General features: G+C 39.6%; 1 protein-coding gene across 1 annotated transcript; it reads right to left on the bottom strand.

Moving 5' to 3' along the window:
* Positions 1–907: 907 nt before the first annotated feature.
* LOC122759556 lies at positions 908–17,961 on the bottom strand. The gene is made up of 18 exons (XM_044014483.1): positions 17,917–17,961; positions 17,711–17,780; positions 17,598–17,624; positions 16,851–17,021; positions 16,437–16,585; positions 16,260–16,355; positions 15,598–15,676; positions 14,403–14,566; positions 14,196–14,297; positions 4,080–4,142; positions 3,904–3,979; positions 3,785–3,811; positions 3,510–3,680; positions 2,863–3,011; positions 2,673–2,768; positions 2,209–2,287; positions 1,971–2,134; positions 908–1,897 (listed from the first exon to the last, which is right to left on the bottom strand). The coding sequence occupies exons 2-18, from the start codon at positions 17,778–17,780 to the stop codon at positions 1,718–1,720; spliced, it is 1,863 nt and encodes a 620-aa protein (XP_043870418.1). The 5' UTR covers positions 17,917–17,961; the 3' UTR covers positions 908–1,717.

The following is a 17,961-nucleotide window of genomic DNA, read 5'->3' as shown; positions in this document are numbered from 1 at the left end:
AAGTGGCCTGAAATGAGAGGAGTGTTACTTTCAAAATAAAACACAGGAAGTCACAAGACAAAGACAGAACAGATCTCACCGCGGTGTGACATTACCTGTATTTGTCCCATTTTTGTGTTTTTGTAAATATTTACAGAAGAATATTAGGGCCACGTAATTATTTATTTTTGATACTTTCTTTCAAAAACACTTTTTACATGTGGCCCTAAGACTATTTCATAGTCGGACGCTTGGCACAAGCAGGTGCACAGTCACACAAAAAGCAATCCTTTAGTGAAAAATTGTGTTCCATAAGGCCAATATCACAAAACTTTGTATAATGTTTAATTTAAAAGTGTTAAGGTCACATGTAAGGTCAGAATTTCTCCCTAATACTCTTCCATACAGCAAGACCAGCTCACACACTGTATCTTCATCTCAGGCTGAGTTGAAAATATGTGAGAGCCCACACCTTTGTTAGGTGCTTACTTCCTGAGGTTGCTACACAATCATGACCCACTTTCACTGTACATCACATCACAGCCAGGCATTTTTTTTCAGCTGTGGGTCACAGATGTATATCTCTGTCAGGTGCAATCATTCCTTTCAGGCCATGACAGGTGTGATAATAGAGCACAAGATAAAAGGATGTGCCATTTAGCTAGATCAAGTACTGTCTATTGTTCCTTGACTGATGAATGAACTTGCTCTCACTCAGGCCTTAATCTGACAAAGGTGTTGTAATTTAAGATCCATGGTGAGCCATTAAGTCTCCCGTTCAAAGAGTACTAATGTTATTTAAGTAAGTTTATGTTTGTTCCTTGTCAAGTATAACATCCAGTGCAAGTGCAACAGCAGAGGTCCAGTTTCATTCCGGGCTTCAAAAGTGACCCTGCAGCGTTTGGCTAAATGACAGAGGCAGCAAACGTTTTCATAACAAGTGCTTATTATTGTGACCACATTTCATCTGCTCACAGTGTCTACATCAATGAGGGCAACATAATGCAAATCTGGTTACACAATGAGTCCATTTAAAAAGAAAGATGTCAAAAGTATCATATTATGCAACAACTATTGGTAAACAAATTGTCAACTCTTGATATTCGAATCTCAGATGTTTGAACAAACTCTGATTAATTGAATTAATTTTAGCAGCAACTCAGTAAACTGTGTTCATCCCTTACTCAGCCACCCGAATATAACCTCATCTGGTCAAAATAAACACAGACTATGCACAAATACATTGTTTTTTTTTCCTTCTCAACCTTTAAAAACAATCTTTACAAATATATAAATATTTCAGCATAGCATTACCATGAAATATATGATGATGCACTTAAAGGAACTGTACGTAAGAAATACATGGTATAAAGTAAAAAGAGAGTGAGATGATTGTCAGCACATAGTGAATTGTATACACAATGTGGAAATGCAAACTTACATGGTTCCTAGTTGAATCAGTAGTAGCAGTAGTTTATTTTATTTATATTAGTCTTTCGGTTCATGCAGGATCCTCAAACTACCTGACAATAAACAATCACATCATAAAGGCCGTGATGGAAACGGTTTTGTTCAACGCGAAGTTCCTGTGGTTTTAACACTCATATATCCGTGGTTGTAAAAAGACTGATGACATGTGCATATTGGAGCATACATTTAGGGCACTATACTAATCATTAAGTCATAGTTCAGTGACTAGGCTAAGTTCAGACAAAAATCATATGTGGGAGACAGGTAGTTAGTAACATCTCCCCAGTATGAGGCTCAGAGCCAACAGTCCCATAGATAAGTAGGTTGTAGAAGAAGAGTCCGTAGCCTGGGTTGTGACTGCTTGTGCCGCCTGGATGTTTCTGAAGACTTTCACCATTAAAGGCGATGAGCTGTTGCCGATATGCACCGTTGTGCTGAAGAGGTCAATCTGGAGACGGGATATTAAATGAGTTAGTTGTGGGAGACTCACGGTGCTTATAAGGCCCTCAGGGAAAACTCACCAAATCTTTGCTGACTTTGATTGGCTCCTTGAACACAGTCCAAACCACGGCCTCATTGCAATTAGGGGTGGTTAAGGAGCCCAGGTAGCGATAATACTTTGTGCGATTCACTCCTTCCAGGAGATCATCCAGTGAAATCCCAGCTGCCATTGCCACCGAGTTACCTGGGGACACAAACAACCTCTGAAGAGACTGCAGCTGACATGTCATTCCAAGGGTAAAACTAAAATTTCCTTACCTTTCTGTGTGATATTGGCCAGGTAAGACGTCAAGGTCTTCCAGCTAGCTGGTTGGCCAGTCGCATCACCTGGCATTACCTGAAGGAAAGCACACCATAATGTTCAGTAGAGCTCTAGAACTCTGTGACCGATACCGCACTTTGAATCCACACAGATCACGTCCCAACAAAATCACAGAACCGGACAGACTCAATATATCTCATCCTTACATCCTTTGCACAAGTATGGAAATAGCCGGAGTGACATTATTCCAGAGCTGCAGCATTACATCCTCATCCTTCGGATAAACTGTCCCTCATTTGCACTTCACAAAGAAAGCATGTGAATTGAACCAGATATATAAGTTCATTAGCATTGGCACTTTGAATTATTGCACCCCTAAAAAAAAAGGTTTTACTGATGTCATTGTGTGTATGTATCTATACATACATATACATGTACAAAGTAATGGAATGCATCTCGCCTCAATGAAGAAACCAAGAGCAGCAAGTCCAGTAGAGTCTGTAACCGCCGCAGTCACGTTTCCATTATGGACTGACTTGATGTTCACAATGTGCATCTGTGGACGTCAAGAAAAGTATGTGAGTATGAAGCTATTGCCCTCTAATTCCACTCTGTATACACACATCAGCATTGAAGAAAACTGTGTTTACTTCCATGGGGTAGCGCTTTCCATCCACAGTGTGCTCAGAGCCAGGAATGGAGGAGCCGTTTCCCCAGTGCAAGTGGAACTGCAGGCTGTCATAGGGCTCGGACAGACCTCCTCCAGAAATCGTCATGCCACCCTCGAAATGAACCTTGACTGGAGCAGGTTCAAAAATAGGGAGTACAAATAATAAAAGTCATTGGTTTAGTAGATGCTGTGACCAATAAAGTCTGAGTATATGTTTATTACCATAAACACTAGAGATGCAACAAAACCAGTACCGGGTATCAGAATCAGAAAAGTAGCTCCTCAACACAAGTCATTTGATAGAAAGAACAGGACGAACAGCGAAGGACAAATATTATGTATATCTTTCATCCATCCATCCATTATCTACTGCTTTATCCTCCTATAGTGTTGATCTAAATAGCTGGAAATAAAAGCTGAAATATTGATCTTGTGCCTTATTTTTTTTATCTTTTTGATGACAAACCCAAATGTTTACATGTATTTTTGTTTTCAAGTATTTGTACTAGTACTCAGTGCATCCAGTGACCCAGGTTTGATTCCACCTGTGAGATGTCTTCTTTCTCTCATGTTTCACCGTCCTGTCCAATGAAGGCAGAAAACACACACAGACACACACAGACACACCTGTCTTCCCGGTGTTCTCAATGTTTTTGAAAGCAGACTTGCTGTCAAAGTTATGGAAGGTGAATTCAGTGAGTTTAGCATCTCCTTTGGCAGCTGTTGAGACGATATCGACGGGTGACTGTCTGGTTCCATTGCAATATTTACTTACAATGACCGGCCACTTGCTATCATCTGTGAACACAGACAAGACTCTGAGGAGCAGTGACAACGAAGAGGAGACATTTATATTCCTCATATTGTGGACATTTACAGGTAAAAAAGAGAAGATTACTCACTGCAGGACGGCAGATGATAACACCACTCTGAAAGAAGAGAAATAAACAGTTTGCATATTAATGGCTGGAGAGTATTAATACCAGAGTGTATATCTGAGATAAACAATCAAAATACCTACCAACTGAACTGGCGGCACAACTGACACTTGATATCAGGGCGCATGCAGCAAACAGAGCTGTTACAAGGACGCTCATCTAAAAGTAACAATCAAAAGGTTACTCACCAGATTTATATACATCCACACAAATGTTAAACGATCTTTGAGTATCTGAATCCAGTTGATCAGTGTCTCACCTTTGCTGTACCTTGACTTTCCAGTGAGTCTTCAAATAGCTGTGGAGTCTGTCTTTTATTGACCTTGTCCGTACACAAGGAGGCACCTCCCTACACTTGTGCAGTGTTTATTCACTGCAATTCACTTTTTTTTTTTCTTTTTTTTTGATGATGATGATTGTGACATGATTGTAAGCACAATTTTCCAGGAAGAGTCATTGATTAATGCCTGTGATAGGGCATATTTTGAGTCTCTGGATCTTCTCTCCTGCTTGGTGGAGGTATGTCACGTTGTATAAAAAATGGTAGGACTTTTCTGTCCCCCTCCAACCAGGGAGTCACAAACAATTAATCATTTCCAGACATTAGGACTCTATTTGTTTCAATGTTGAAAGGTATACATACGTCTTTATTCAATATATCATCCGTAAGAGGATTTACTCTTGCCTATGTGTCCTTGGGCAAGACACTTAACCCAACTTTGTTCCCGACAGCTTTGTTGGCTGTGCGTGAATGGGTATGAAATATGACTGGCATTTTCAAATGTGCTGTATGAAAGTGTGAGTAAATGGGTGAATGGCTTTGGTGAAACTGTGTGATGGAGCCTTGAACGGTCATAAAGACTAGAACAGCACTATATAAATACAAACCATTTACCATTTATTAAGTCTGTAAGTGACTATGGGGACATACTTTTAAACCCGGTTTATCATAGTGACTGCTTGTGTCATAAAAGACAGTTACGGAACTGTTCTGTGTATTACAAGAAGGGGTGGACTTCCTAACAATCGTTTCTAATCTCACTCAAATCAAGTTTCCACCATACAAGATTCAGTGACTGTGTGTACTGATGTTGGCAGAACTGGTTTGAGGAATTTAAATGCTTTTCAATGAAATAAACTCCAAACTGTCCTTAACTTTCAGAGTTCGAGGAACGGTTCCTCCCATATGTGAATTTCAAAGTTTTACTATGGGGGGGGGGTTTATATTGTACCACTCAGATACTCCATATCTGTATTGATCCAATCACTGGGTTGGATATCGAACACAGAAAAATCCTACATGTTGTGAGACACGTGGCATGACGTCGTACTGGTGCAAAAACAAACAAACAAAGACACTGAATGTGCCTCTTATTCCATCTTATATATTTATATACATATGTACAGTGCCTGGAATTGAACCTGCAACCTTCGAGTTGATCTGTTAAATAAAGATGGAAATCATTTGAGAATTTCCTAGTTCTTATTGTATTTTGAGAAAGGCGTTTGTGGGTTTATTTGTGGTGTAGTTAGAGAGACAAGGGAACGGAAGAAGTAGGGGAGAGAGAGACAGCGAGACAGACAGGAGAACAAGCAGTACATTTTTTTCTTCGGGTACTTCTCCCACAGTGGCCGTAGGTTTGAATAATCAAAATAAATGGTTGTTTGTCTCTGTGTGTTGTTCCTGTGATGGACTGGTCACCTGTCCAAACTGTCTGACCTTTGGCAACCTGCATCACAAAATTGAATTAGCCTACAACATCAATATCAGTGTCAATACGAAATAATTTCCTGTAGAGCTGACCGTGTGTGTGAAACCTTACACACACTTACATGTATGTAACAGTTTTAAAACCCAAATGCATGTCAGTGTGTCCTGCTGCCTCAAAGCAAGAAGGTTGCTGGTTTGCGTCCTTGTGCCTTCTGCCCTATGTCAGCTGGGATTGGCAAAAGTGGATAAATTGATAGATACTGTATGGATGGATAATGTCTGTTTTGATGTCTTCAGTATTAATCTATAATGTAGAAAAGCGTGTGTTCAAACTTGTATGTTATGTATGATATTTTCATATCATAAAGCACCTTGGTCATTTAGTGACTGTTTTCTTTAAAGTGGAGCAGTGTGATGTTGTAACTTTGGTCATTTCTGTCAGGTGGCTTTGGAGCGGGCCATACCCGTACAAAGCCACATGACTGAAACTCCGTACAGTACTGCAAAGAGATGACAGACTGATACACAGACAGGCAGAGACAGACTGATCTGAGCCAGATAGAAATGGTGCACGGGGTGGAACTGCTGGAGTGGCAAGACTCAAAAATGCTTCAGCTGGGATCTTTTTTTTTTTAAGATCCTGTGATAAGCTGTAATTAACCATCAATAAGGCACTGATAAAACCTGACAAATTACCCAAGATAAGTCAATATAAGTGTTAATAAAGTTTATGAACACATATCATTGCTTTTAAGACACTTATTAACATTTCATATACCTATATGTGATAAACCTAAGTATGTAAGATTTGTATTTACAATAGTAATACTACGGTGGCTGACAGGGACAAACACACTACAACGACCCAAAACACATGCAGGAGAATAAACACCAGCAAGAGAGAAAACACCAGCAGGAGAAAAAACACCAGCAGGAGAGGAAACACCAGCAGGAGAATAAACACCAGGAGGAACACCAGCAGGAGAATAAACACCAGCAGAGAGAAACACCAGCAGGAGAAAAACCAGCAGGAGAATAAACACCAGCAGGAGAGGAAACACCAGCAGGAGAATAAACACCAGGAGGAGAGAAACACCAGCAGGAGAATAACACCAGCAGGAGAATAAACACCAGCAGGAGAATAGAATAAACACCAGCAGAGAAACACCAGCCAGCAGGAGAATAAACACCAGCAGGAGAGGAAACACCAGCAGGAGAATAAACACCAGGAGAATAAACACCAGCAGAGGCAGGAGAAAATAAACACCAGCAGGAGAATAAACACCAGCAGGAGAGGAAACACCAGCAGGAGAATAAACACCAGCAGGAGAGGAAACACCAGATTCAATAACAGAAGTTCTCCTGGTTTGTGGGGGCGCTCGCTGTCGTTCAGCTCTACGTCCAGCCATTATGATACTCGGGGACTACTTAACTCTTACTTTACCTGTTGTTCATATTGAACAAGAGGATAAAATGTATCATCCTATAACCCTGCAGTGTATCTACTAGAATAAAAACTAGATGAAAATGCTATTAGGGAAGAGTAAATCTATTGTAGATTTAGTCTAAATCTAAGATATACAGTATATATATAATCATAAACATCTGAGATCACTCCACCATCCCAGATGATTATGACTTAAACTAAATGGTATTTTAATCACAAGACTGTAACAACATTTGCTGTCAAAATGAGCACTGGACCTGCGTGACAGACATAGAGACATACTCTGACTGTGCCTGGCTCCAAGTACAGAAAGCATGTCGGGTTTGCACTATATTATCTTTGGCAGAAAAATGTGGCCCAAGCAGCATTCAACTGTAAACAAACAAAGGCTCCCTCACTCAGGTCTGATAGTGTTGCTTGACAGAGGCAGTTCTCAGGTGAAGGATGCAGCTTAAAAATTTTATGATATATCATTTCTGTTCCCAATGACCAAACAGAGGCAAAGAAACAACAAAAATCAGCAAATGTTACACAATGCAACGTGAAGTAAATCACACTGTTTCTGATGAGGGCAGGTGGTTGAGATGGATGGATAATCCAAGACACACATTTACTGCAACCTTTTAAACCAGATAGTCAGCATTGTTTCTTTTATCGGTGTCAAAGAAACATTGCTGAGCAAGGTTATGAAACATCCACACACACATCTCTTTCGACTCTACCTCGACAACAGTGACAAAAAAAAAAGTTTATACTTTGGCTTACTTGAAGCACTTACTTACTTCTAGCTTTTGTTTGCACCCAAATGTTGAAATGCACTTATTGTAAGTCGCTTTGGATAAAAGTGTCCGCTAAATGACATGTAATGTTATATAATCCAGGAACAAGACTTGTTTGAACTACTGTCTCTGACTGGAATCTGGAAGAAACCAGCTAGTCCCAAACAGTAGTAAAGAAGATTGCTACTGTTGTGCTCTGTATTAGAAGAATTCACTCAGTGGTAAGTGAAAGTATGAAGGCACTTCAACTCAGTCTTTAGTTTGTTCAAATAGCACTTTTTGCTCTACACTGATGAGGATAATGGTCACAGAAAAATAAATGTATGATTGCATCTGCCATGTGCACTAGGGATTCAAAATTAAAATCAAAAACAACATAGCTCATGAACAGTTAATGCCATTATGATTTAATTGTCATTTAGTTTACTAATAAATGTATACATAAGATTCATCTCCCCCAGCATTAAAGATGGGGACACAAAATACAAAACAATAGCACCAAGCTTGTGATAAAGTGAAACAACAAATCACACGTAAACTGGGTTTGAGTTACATAGGAGCCAAACTCAAGTGAAAATATTAAAGTCATAATAAAGTCATACATAAAACATAACCAACAACCATTATTTAATTGCAAATAACACAGTTTTCATTACAATGCCGATCATTTACATGGAGAAAGAGATCAGAACAGTGCTTGTGAAAGTGCCATGTTGCACTCCCGCTCACAAATTAATTAAGAAACAAAACAGAGTAGAACCGATATTTATTTCCTGTGCACATTTTATCTCACTGCATTACTTATAATATGTATTATGCAATGGTTTTATTGGACCTGTTTTTGGACTTTTTTCGGACCCTTGTTTATCAAAGCTAACTCATTTTACCTGGTGAAGTCCAGAACTGCTGTGAATGAAAGTCAAATGTGTCCACTGTAGACTTTATGAAAAATAGGAAGCATTATTTAATATGTTAATAAGTACAGCTAAGAAACGCTAACATTAGCCTAATGATTGCACAGCTGCACACGCACACACATATACAGTATGTAGTTTACATGATCACCTCAGTGATAAATGACAGGGGGTTGACGTCCATTGTCTCACAGAAGAAATGCGGGTGCATGACCACACGTCACTGTCACCCTGAACTGGTTTGGTTGTTCAGTCAAAAACTCAACATTCCAACAGTCACAACATTTCAGTGCACAGTCAAGTCACACTCAGCTATACTGTTTTATTGTACTACTGCCTTTGTCCCATTGACTGAGTCCCATGAACTGAGTTTGACTCCACTAGATTGGTAGTAATAAGCGGTTTCTGATTAGCATGAGGCTAGTTGTTAGCGCGTCCACTCAATTTAAAATTTTTTATTTTTTTGTTTGTTTGTTTTTGTTTTTAGAGGTAATAATTGTGGACCGGCTTCCTCAAAGATTAGCCAGGACCACAAACTATACATACTATCCTCCATACTATCCTATACATACTAGCCAGCTGGGTCCAGACATGTATTAGGATTGGCAAACAGATGATAATGAGAAAGTGGAAAGATGCTTGGGGCGCATCATTTTAAGAATGGCTTTCAGAATTGGCTAAGGTAGCAGCATTAGAAAAAAAATTCATATAGCCTGATGACCGAGGTGGAAAAATAAAAATGATGATAAATGGGGCAAGGACTTAATGGACTAATTCTTTGGATTTGCATATCTCGTCACTTGCCAGAGTCGACCCTCCTGCATCAATAAATATATGTGTCACATTTATGAATGTAGGACGGATGTGGTGATTACCAATATGCCTTGGAACCTTGTTTCTGTATGTTTTTGTTGTTGTTTTATTGTCTTCATTATTATTGCTGCTTTTCATTTGTTTTCTCTTTTTTCCCCCATATGTGTGGAGATGATATGTTCTTGTCGTGTAACATAAAACACAATAAAAGTGTGAGTCACAGAGAATCGTATAGCATATGCAGTCGTAGTTTGTACACAGTCACATCATGTGGGTGTGTTAGTTTGACAATGAAAATTTGATTTTGTGCAATTCCAGTCAAACTAATATGTTTACATGTATTTTTTTAAGCAACATTGTTGTTGACTAACACAATAAATAGATTTATTCTGTGTCTAATTTCATGTAAAGCTGCTGAGGGCTACACCGCCTCATCATCATATCACTCCACCACAGGTGTGGTATGTGATGAGACATACACTATAGGTATATAATATAATATATATATATAAACCCATAATAACAATATGGCATACCAACAGTGAAAGGGCTCATACATACAACAACAAGCTTAAGAGTGGATTGTCTCTGTAGACATAGAGAGACCTGGAGCCATAAATACCATGGCTCATAAGATTTTCTGACTCACTGAGAGGAAGATGAGCTGCAGGAAAGACAAACACTTGACGTCTGTTGAGAGATTGTGACATTATTTGGTTAATAAACTTTGGTGAGCCCTGTATTTATGGGAAATTGCAGAATCCAAGCAAAGAACAGGTTAAGTATTAACTCTTACAGAGACATTATAGGTAAAGACTGCATTTTAAAGTGGTTAATGTTCAACAGCATCAGCACAGTAAAAATTGACTCCTTGGCCCAGACACTCTCTTATCTACAATGGTACACATCTTATACAATAGCAACATGCACTGGAAGAGCCACAGGAAGAACCCTCAACTCTTCCTTCCCAAGCAACAGGAGCATCACAACAATCGCTATTGAATCATGTTCGAGTGGAACCATGTTTCAAGTCCTTTGTTTGAGTGACACAAATTTTTGAAAATTCTGAGGAAGCTGAAATGACGATCAGTTTTCTGTGTCCACTATATCGTTAGTAACGGAAAAGCCTGAGTATCCTCATAAATCCCTGGTAAATCCTTAAATAAATCCTCATTTACTCATTACGTGTACTTGCACCTTTCAATGGTTAATGGGCTGTCACTCAAAGCTGCTTTACACTATAGTTTTGTCATTCACTCTCACAGCGCATCTATCACTCATCTCTCATACCCATTGACACGCTGCTGACACACCCGTCGGGAGCAACATGGGGTCAAGTGTCTTGCCCATAAACACATCGGCATGTAGACTAGCAGAGACGCGAATCAAACCCACAGCCTTTCAGTTCAACTTGCTCTACCACTGATTACCACTGATTGCCATTGCCCCAGTTAAAGGACAACGTGTACAAATAACATGACATCATTTGTGTTTATGAAGGCCTGACAGGCAGAATAATAACATCATGTGCTTTACGTGTACGGGTCAAAGAGTCAATAAAGAGTCATACTCAGGTATGAGACGTGGCCAAGCTCACACCACATGTGGAGATACTGTGCAGCATACCATCTGCCATGTGTTGATGGATGTAACCAAGATAAGATGAAAGATGACCTTCTCTTTTTGTGCTGGGCATGGTCCTGTTGCAACAATCGGAATAAAAAACAGGCCCCAATTATGAAACTAGTTTATCAAAGCAGCATGTACAGTACCTGCATGTCACATCTGCTATCTCGTCCTCTGACCCTTACCTGCAGGCGTGACAGTGGCTGTTTCTAAATGACTTACGGCAACCCACTATTTTCAGGATACCAGTTTAATTGTTTTTCGCAGTTAGGTAATTTAGTTGTCACAGTGGATGCCTGAGGTGAAACCATGACAAGACAGCCGAGAGCCAACTCCTTTCCCATATACTGATGATTGATTAGCTATTATATTATCAGAGATGCAGTCTGTGTTGAAATGCTTGTAATTTAAGCAACAAAGGACAAGATGGTAACTATCCCACAAGCTTCTTTTTTTTTTTTTTAGGTATATCTACAAAGGTTGCAAAACTGAGCCATAAAAAAACCCCAACTGTTAAATACACAAGCCATGGTTTGGTTCGGGGCCCAACCAAATTCTCTAGAAATAAATTCTGCATTGGATTGGATCGTGTGCACAACTGTGTTTATACGAAACTTGTTTTTTTTCCCACACTAATGGTAGTGTTTCCACTAGCTCACCACGCCTGGTTTCTCTTGGCACGGTTAAGTTGCGTGGCACAAGTAAAGTACCTGGTACTTTTTTTAGTACCTGCTCTGGCGAGGTTCCAAGCGAGCTGAGGCGATACTATGCGTGACGTTGCCAGACTGCCGGCCACTGATTGGTCAGAGTGCCGTCGCAGGAAGAGATGTCCGACACAAGAATCAAGCCGAACAATGCCGAAATGTAGATCAGTTAAAAAAACTTAACAAATATTTTTAATTAACTGATTCTAATGATTCAGTTACACTGAAATCAACTGCTTTACAAGTAACTCGTTTGTGTGTGTGTGTGTGTGTGTGTGTCACGAGTAAAATTAAGTAGTGCAGTGGAAAGCAACCCAAGCTGTGCCGTGCAGAGGTGAGGTTTCAGGCTGCACCGTCATCTATTAAATCCATTAGCGTGGACTGTGGCAGCAGCAGTGTAAACCTCGTCAATAAAAATCAGACTGTCTGCAAGCATTGCAGATCCTCGAGCACATGAAAAGAATGGAGAAGAAAAGCGAGGCGAAACCTACGGATGAAATAGATGACTAAAGTGATATATATATATATATATATAATAAAAATAAATAAATAATATGATGCATTGCCCTCTATTGATTGGATTATTTGTGACTTTTGGGAAGTTGAATATGCCAGGCAACAAGTCGAGAATGTCACGGAACATCATGGACATATGAATAAACACACATGACTGTCTAGAGCTAGACCATATCTCTGCTATCGGATGCTGAAATATGTTTTCTTTGTCAAAATGTCATAAAAAAAAAAGAAAAAAAGTAAACAAAATGTATGATGTTAATGGGGGCGGGACTAGTTAAGCTTTGCTTCTCCCGCATTCCCTTTCGGTTATGTATATTGTGTGAACTGCACTGTTATGTGATGAGTGATCTAAATGTCATGACCGTAATAAATAAATAAATAAATTGTTTGCCCATGTGAGTCAAGTCTGCTCACAATAACACATCTAACATGAATGCCCAAGTATGCCAGTCTCACCAAGGCATTTCTGGGGCAGGAATGAGGAAGGAGTTTTTGGTTTAGTGCCCAACCAAATTCTCTAGAAATAAATTCTGCATGGATTGAATTGTGTGCAAAACTATGTTTATATGGATTTTTTTTCCCCCCACGTTAATGAACACAGCACGAGCTTTGTACTAAACGAAATAACTAAAAACGAGGACTGTGACCCCAAACTGCAATACAAACCAAACTTACCCCAAATATCTACAGCACTCATGAAAAGTCTTTTGCTACCATTAGATTTGTTATTTTAGCAATGGAATTATCGCCATACAGTTTTAAAACAGAAAAACAACTAAAAAGGCAGCTACTACAGAATTTAATGCGATCTATCCTTACACTTGTGCACCGACAGCCTCCACACGACCCAATTATCAGGCATTTGAAGCTGAACATCAACTGTTCTCTAAAACTGACATTTTAGAGGAAGCTGAGCTTCCCTTGCTGAGCCATCGCCACTGTGCTGTATATACCAGAGTATGTGATTAGAGTGGAGCTGAGGAAGTCTGACACACACAATAATAATAATAATAATAACATAATCAGAGTCACCTTATCTCTCGCCCCATCTTAATCTAATTTCACTACACTTGAGGAAGAGGAGGATGACGAGAGAGCCTCCTGTGAAGAGTCTGTAGCTGGCTCTGCTGGACCTATATTAACATCACTGTATTTAAATGTTGAAAAAAGCATTTTACTTCAAATTAAGAGCCTTATAGACCGTCGTGTCAAATAGTTGATCGTATTTGTAGACTGACAGACTAATTATGATGAAGACTAACTCTTGGATTTAGGTGATATTTAGAGGACCACGCAGAAATGAACCTCGGTTGTGTTTTCCAAAATATGAGTTTATTATAATATGGGTTCAGTGACAGAGGATTCTTAGTACGGCTCACATGCAGACAGCCAAAGACAGATGCATCCCTGGAATTTAGCATATAGGAAAGACAAGATAATAAATACCATACATGCAAGTTTTTTTCAATGCAGTGACCGGGTGGCTTGTGTACAAACTTATAAATACAGTATACCTGTTTAATGTGCCTGTTTTTTGTGTTCTTGTTTTTTTTAAAGTCACCTCAGAAGCTCCTTGTATTTATAGGGAGATGTAGTTAGCAAAATAATTTTAAAAACAGTGCGTAACCAAGGTGGCACTCAGACTCATATTTTTTTTTTAAAAGCTAGTGAATCATCTTCATGTGACAGCAGGAGGCCACACCCCTGACCATGTGCTGATTCTGATCACTGAGGGAAAACTGGTTCTTCTTGGTGCTTCTTTTTTTTTTTTATCAGCACCCACCATCTTGTGTTATGTGACAGGATTTTTTTTTTTCTACAGTAAATGTCAACATAAGAAAAAACCAGTGCTGCTGCTTTTAGTTTGTCATGACTGGTTGCATTGGCTGGATGTTTCTGTAGTTATTGATCATAAAAGGTGATGAGCTGTCAGAGATGTGCACTGTTGTGCTGAAGAGGTCAATCTGGGGACAAGGACAGTGATAGAGAGTTAGCTGTGAGGGACACCGGTGGAGCATGTGGACCTGCTGTGCTCTGTGGGTTCATAACATCACAAGGGAAAAACTCACCAAATCTTTGCTGACTTTGATTGGCTCCTTGAACACAGTCCAAACCACGGCCTCATTGCAATCGGGGGTGGTTAGGGAGCCCAGGTAGCGATAATATTTTGTGCGATCCACTCCATCCAGGAGATCATCCAGTGAAATCCCAGGTTCCATTAAAACAGAGTCATCTGAGTACAGAAACAACAGCTGATATTTGGGGGAGAGAAAGGACAAGAGGGAGCTAAGGTCGAGAGAGAAGAAAGGGACCAGGAGCAGATACACAGTTTAGACAGGACAGTTCTGAATCAGTGATGACATGTTTATAGAACTACAATGTCATTTATACAAGCAGCAGCAGAGACTGTTGATAAAATTATACTGATATCGACTTTTAAATATAGCATAATAATAATTGTGACGATATGACATGTATGATAATAATAATAATAATAATAATATTAGCCTCGAAACTGGATCTGGATCCTGCAACCTGCAAGATGAGGACACAGTGTGAGAGAGAGAGGAAAGGAAGGAAAGACACAAACTAGGGAGAGAAAGAACAAGGAGTCTAGGTCTATAGCAGCATAACTAAGAGCTGGTCCAGGTTTCCCTGAGCCAGCTCTAACTATAAGCTTTATCAAAAAGGAAAGTTTTAAGTCTAACTTTAAATACAGAGAGAGGCTCCGCCTTGGGAACTGTCATTGGGAGCTGGTTCTACAGGAGAGGAGGAGCCTGGTAACTGAAGGCTCTGGCTCCCATTCTGCTCTTACAGACTCTGTGGACCACAACTGAGCCTTGTTGGAACATCCTGATAATAAGGAGTTACAGTGATCTAATCACAAAAGCATGAACTAGTTTTTCAGTGTCCTTTAAGGACAGAATGTTTCTAATGTTCATAATGTTCCACAGGTGGAAGAAGGCTGTTCTGGAAATGAGTTTTATGTGCGAGTTTTATGTCAAATGACATGGGCTGGTAAAAAATAACTCCAAGGTTCCTCACAGTGGAACTGGAAGCCATGGTAATGTCTAAAGATCTAAAGATCTTCTTCTTCTGTTAAAAGGGAGTTTTTTTTCTCTCCACTGACGCCTGGTGTTTGCTCATTGTGTGAAGTGTTGGGTTTCTTTGCCTCCGCCTGGCTTTTCCAAGGTAGTTTCGAATCAGCTGCTCATTTTGTGTCATTAGGTGTGTCTCTGAGATGAGCCCTGAAAAACACCTTACCTTTGTATAAGATACTGCCCAGATAAGAGGTCAACATTTTCCAGCTCTCGGGTTCTGCAATTTCATCATTTGACATTTCCTGTAGAAAGATAAGAATAATTAAAATTATGTGACGGCTAACAAACTTGGAAAAGTCTCCTGACGAAAGCTGAGTGAAGGATCCAAACAAAGGAATAGGGGTCTATTTGACTGCTACCAATCAAGCTGGTCAGACTGGTGAATGACCACAACACTAGACTGGGCAAGACCTCCACTATTGTTTTTTTGGAAGTCAGTCATGTTGAGTAAGGATTGCTGATCCTGTTATATATACATATATATATATATATATATATATGACAATATAATTAATAAATGTGTCCTTAGAAGTACTGATTGCTGGTGCAAGTGCTTCAGCGGCTAAATAGAAAAAGTAGTTGGCACAATGTATGTTATCAGTCTTATCCCATGGTGTTTGGTCTAAAAGAAAAAGTCCAATCTAGTTTATACAATAATTCTAATTCCTTAATCCTCATAATTATACGGATAATGCTGTAATCTTCAAGCTACAGCATCCTAAGCTTTGGTTAGCAAGTATTTCAGCGGATGATGTAGAATAGCAGTGTTACAGAATGAGGCGAGAGACAGATCAATATTTTGGCAAACATGTGAATGCATCTCACCTCGATGAAGAAACCAAGAGCAGAAAGTCCTGTCGGATCTGCAATTGTCTGAGTTATGTTCCCGTTGTAGGACGACTTACTGCTCACAATGTGCAACTGTGAGGGTGAGGTGAAAAAATGACCAGGTGCTCTAAATTCCACTCTGTATACATCAACATTGAAGAAAACGTTGTTTACCTCCATGGGGTAGCGCTTTCCGTCCACAGTGTGCTCAGAGCCAGGGTGAGAGGTGCCGTTTCCCCAGTGCAAGTGGAACTGTAGGCTGTCATAGGGCTCGGACAGACCTCCTCCTGAAATCTCCACACCGCTGCCAAAGCGAACCTTGACTGGAGCAGGTTCAAAAAAAAAAAAAAGGAGGGCAAGAAAACGTTGTTACGTTGCTTTATCCTTCAGATGAGACTCACTGGGAGCTGGAGCCAAAATCTGCAACTGATCTCTGGCTTAAAGCCATTTTAAAAGCCTTTTTTTTACACTTTTAAAATCAGTTCAAATAGCTTTTTTTTCCCTCAAATACTGTTTTTTAATGGAGATGAGTTGTTAGCATAGATGGACAGTAGTTTAAGAGATTTTGACAGATTGTGCCATTCCCACCTGTCTGGCCAGTGTTCTCCATGCTTTCCAGTGCAGACTTGCTGTCAAAGTTGTGAAAGGTGAATTGAGTCAGTTCAGGATCAGGTTTGGCATCTGATGGGACGATGTCAATGGGGGACTGTCTGGTCCCATCACAGTATTGAGGAACAATGGCTGACCACACAGCTTCATCTATAAACACAGACAAGGTCACTCAGAGAGGCTTAAACACTTAGTCACATGACTTTTACATACTGTTGGACATTCTTAATCTGTAAAGAACTTTACCTGCTTATAGCTGTTACCATCTGACATAAATGTGTAAATATTAGGGCTGTCAGTTAAACGCGTTCAAATATTTTAATCATTTGACAGCACTAGTAAATATTCATCTGCATCTGTTAAGATGTTGCTGAGAAATACACATTTGAACTTGAACCTGAAATTTTAATTTTTAAATGACAGTCTTGCCCCTGGCTCCTCGTACAGTTTTGTACTTTTTTCTTGATTAAGCTGACTTCATGAAGTTATACTTTCCAATTTCTTATATTTGCATCCCATGCAACCCTTTGTTATAGCTCGTTACTGGGGATTCAAGCTGTAATATCTCTGTAAGACAAAGTTACTGTATATTTCTTTCTTAAAATTTGATTATTTAGTGAAGAAATTGCTCGCCAAGATGACTTCTCTTTGTAGGCCAAAAAACTGTTTCCCAGGCTAGTGTGTGGACATTTACAGGTAAAACAAAACAAAAAAAAGATTACTCACTGCAGGCTGGCAGATGATAACACCAAGCTGCAAAAAGGAAAACAACAATAAGTATCACTTGTGGAGTAGTAGTTCAGAATGTAAGTAAAACATATAGTGGTTAAAACGCGTACCGTTACTGGCACACTGGGCGCTCGATATGAGGATCCAAGCAACACACACAGTTGTTAGAAGGAATTTCATCTAAAGGATCAGTCAGAAAAAAACAGTCACAACCAAAAGCTCACATTTGTGTGCTGCAATCCAAAAAGAAAGAGGTTAATCATTTGGAGCAGATGTTTGAGCAGGATCAGCTGACCTAAGCAGCAGAGTGTGTTACCTTTGATGCACCTTTACCTTCCCGTGTGTCTTCTGACAGGAGGCC

Source organism: Solea senegalensis, linkage group LG18, assembly GCF_019176455.1.
Source record: "Solea senegalensis isolate Sse05_10M linkage group LG18, IFAPA_SoseM_1, whole genome shotgun sequence".
Lineage (NCBI taxonomy): Eukaryota > Metazoa > Chordata > Actinopteri > Pleuronectiformes > Soleidae > Solea > Solea senegalensis.
This window is presented reverse-complemented; position numbering and strand designations above follow the sequence as displayed.

What these genes read in the sequence shown, in the direction of transcription:
- LOC122759556 (XM_044014483.1), bottom strand. Translation starts at nt 17,780, where the DNA reads ATGAAATTCCTTCTAACAACTGTGTGTGTTGCTTGGATCCTCATATCG. An exon ending in GGGCAGTATCTTATACAAAG is followed by an intron (nt 14,567 to 15,597) that starts GTAAGGTGTTTT and finishes TTCTGTACTCAG; the next exon opens with ATGACTCTGTTTTAATGGAA. An exon ending in GGCCAATATCACACAGAAAG is followed by an intron (nt 2,135 to 2,208) that starts GTAAGGAAATTT and finishes TTGTGTCCCCAG; the next exon opens with GTAACTCGGTGGCAATGGCA.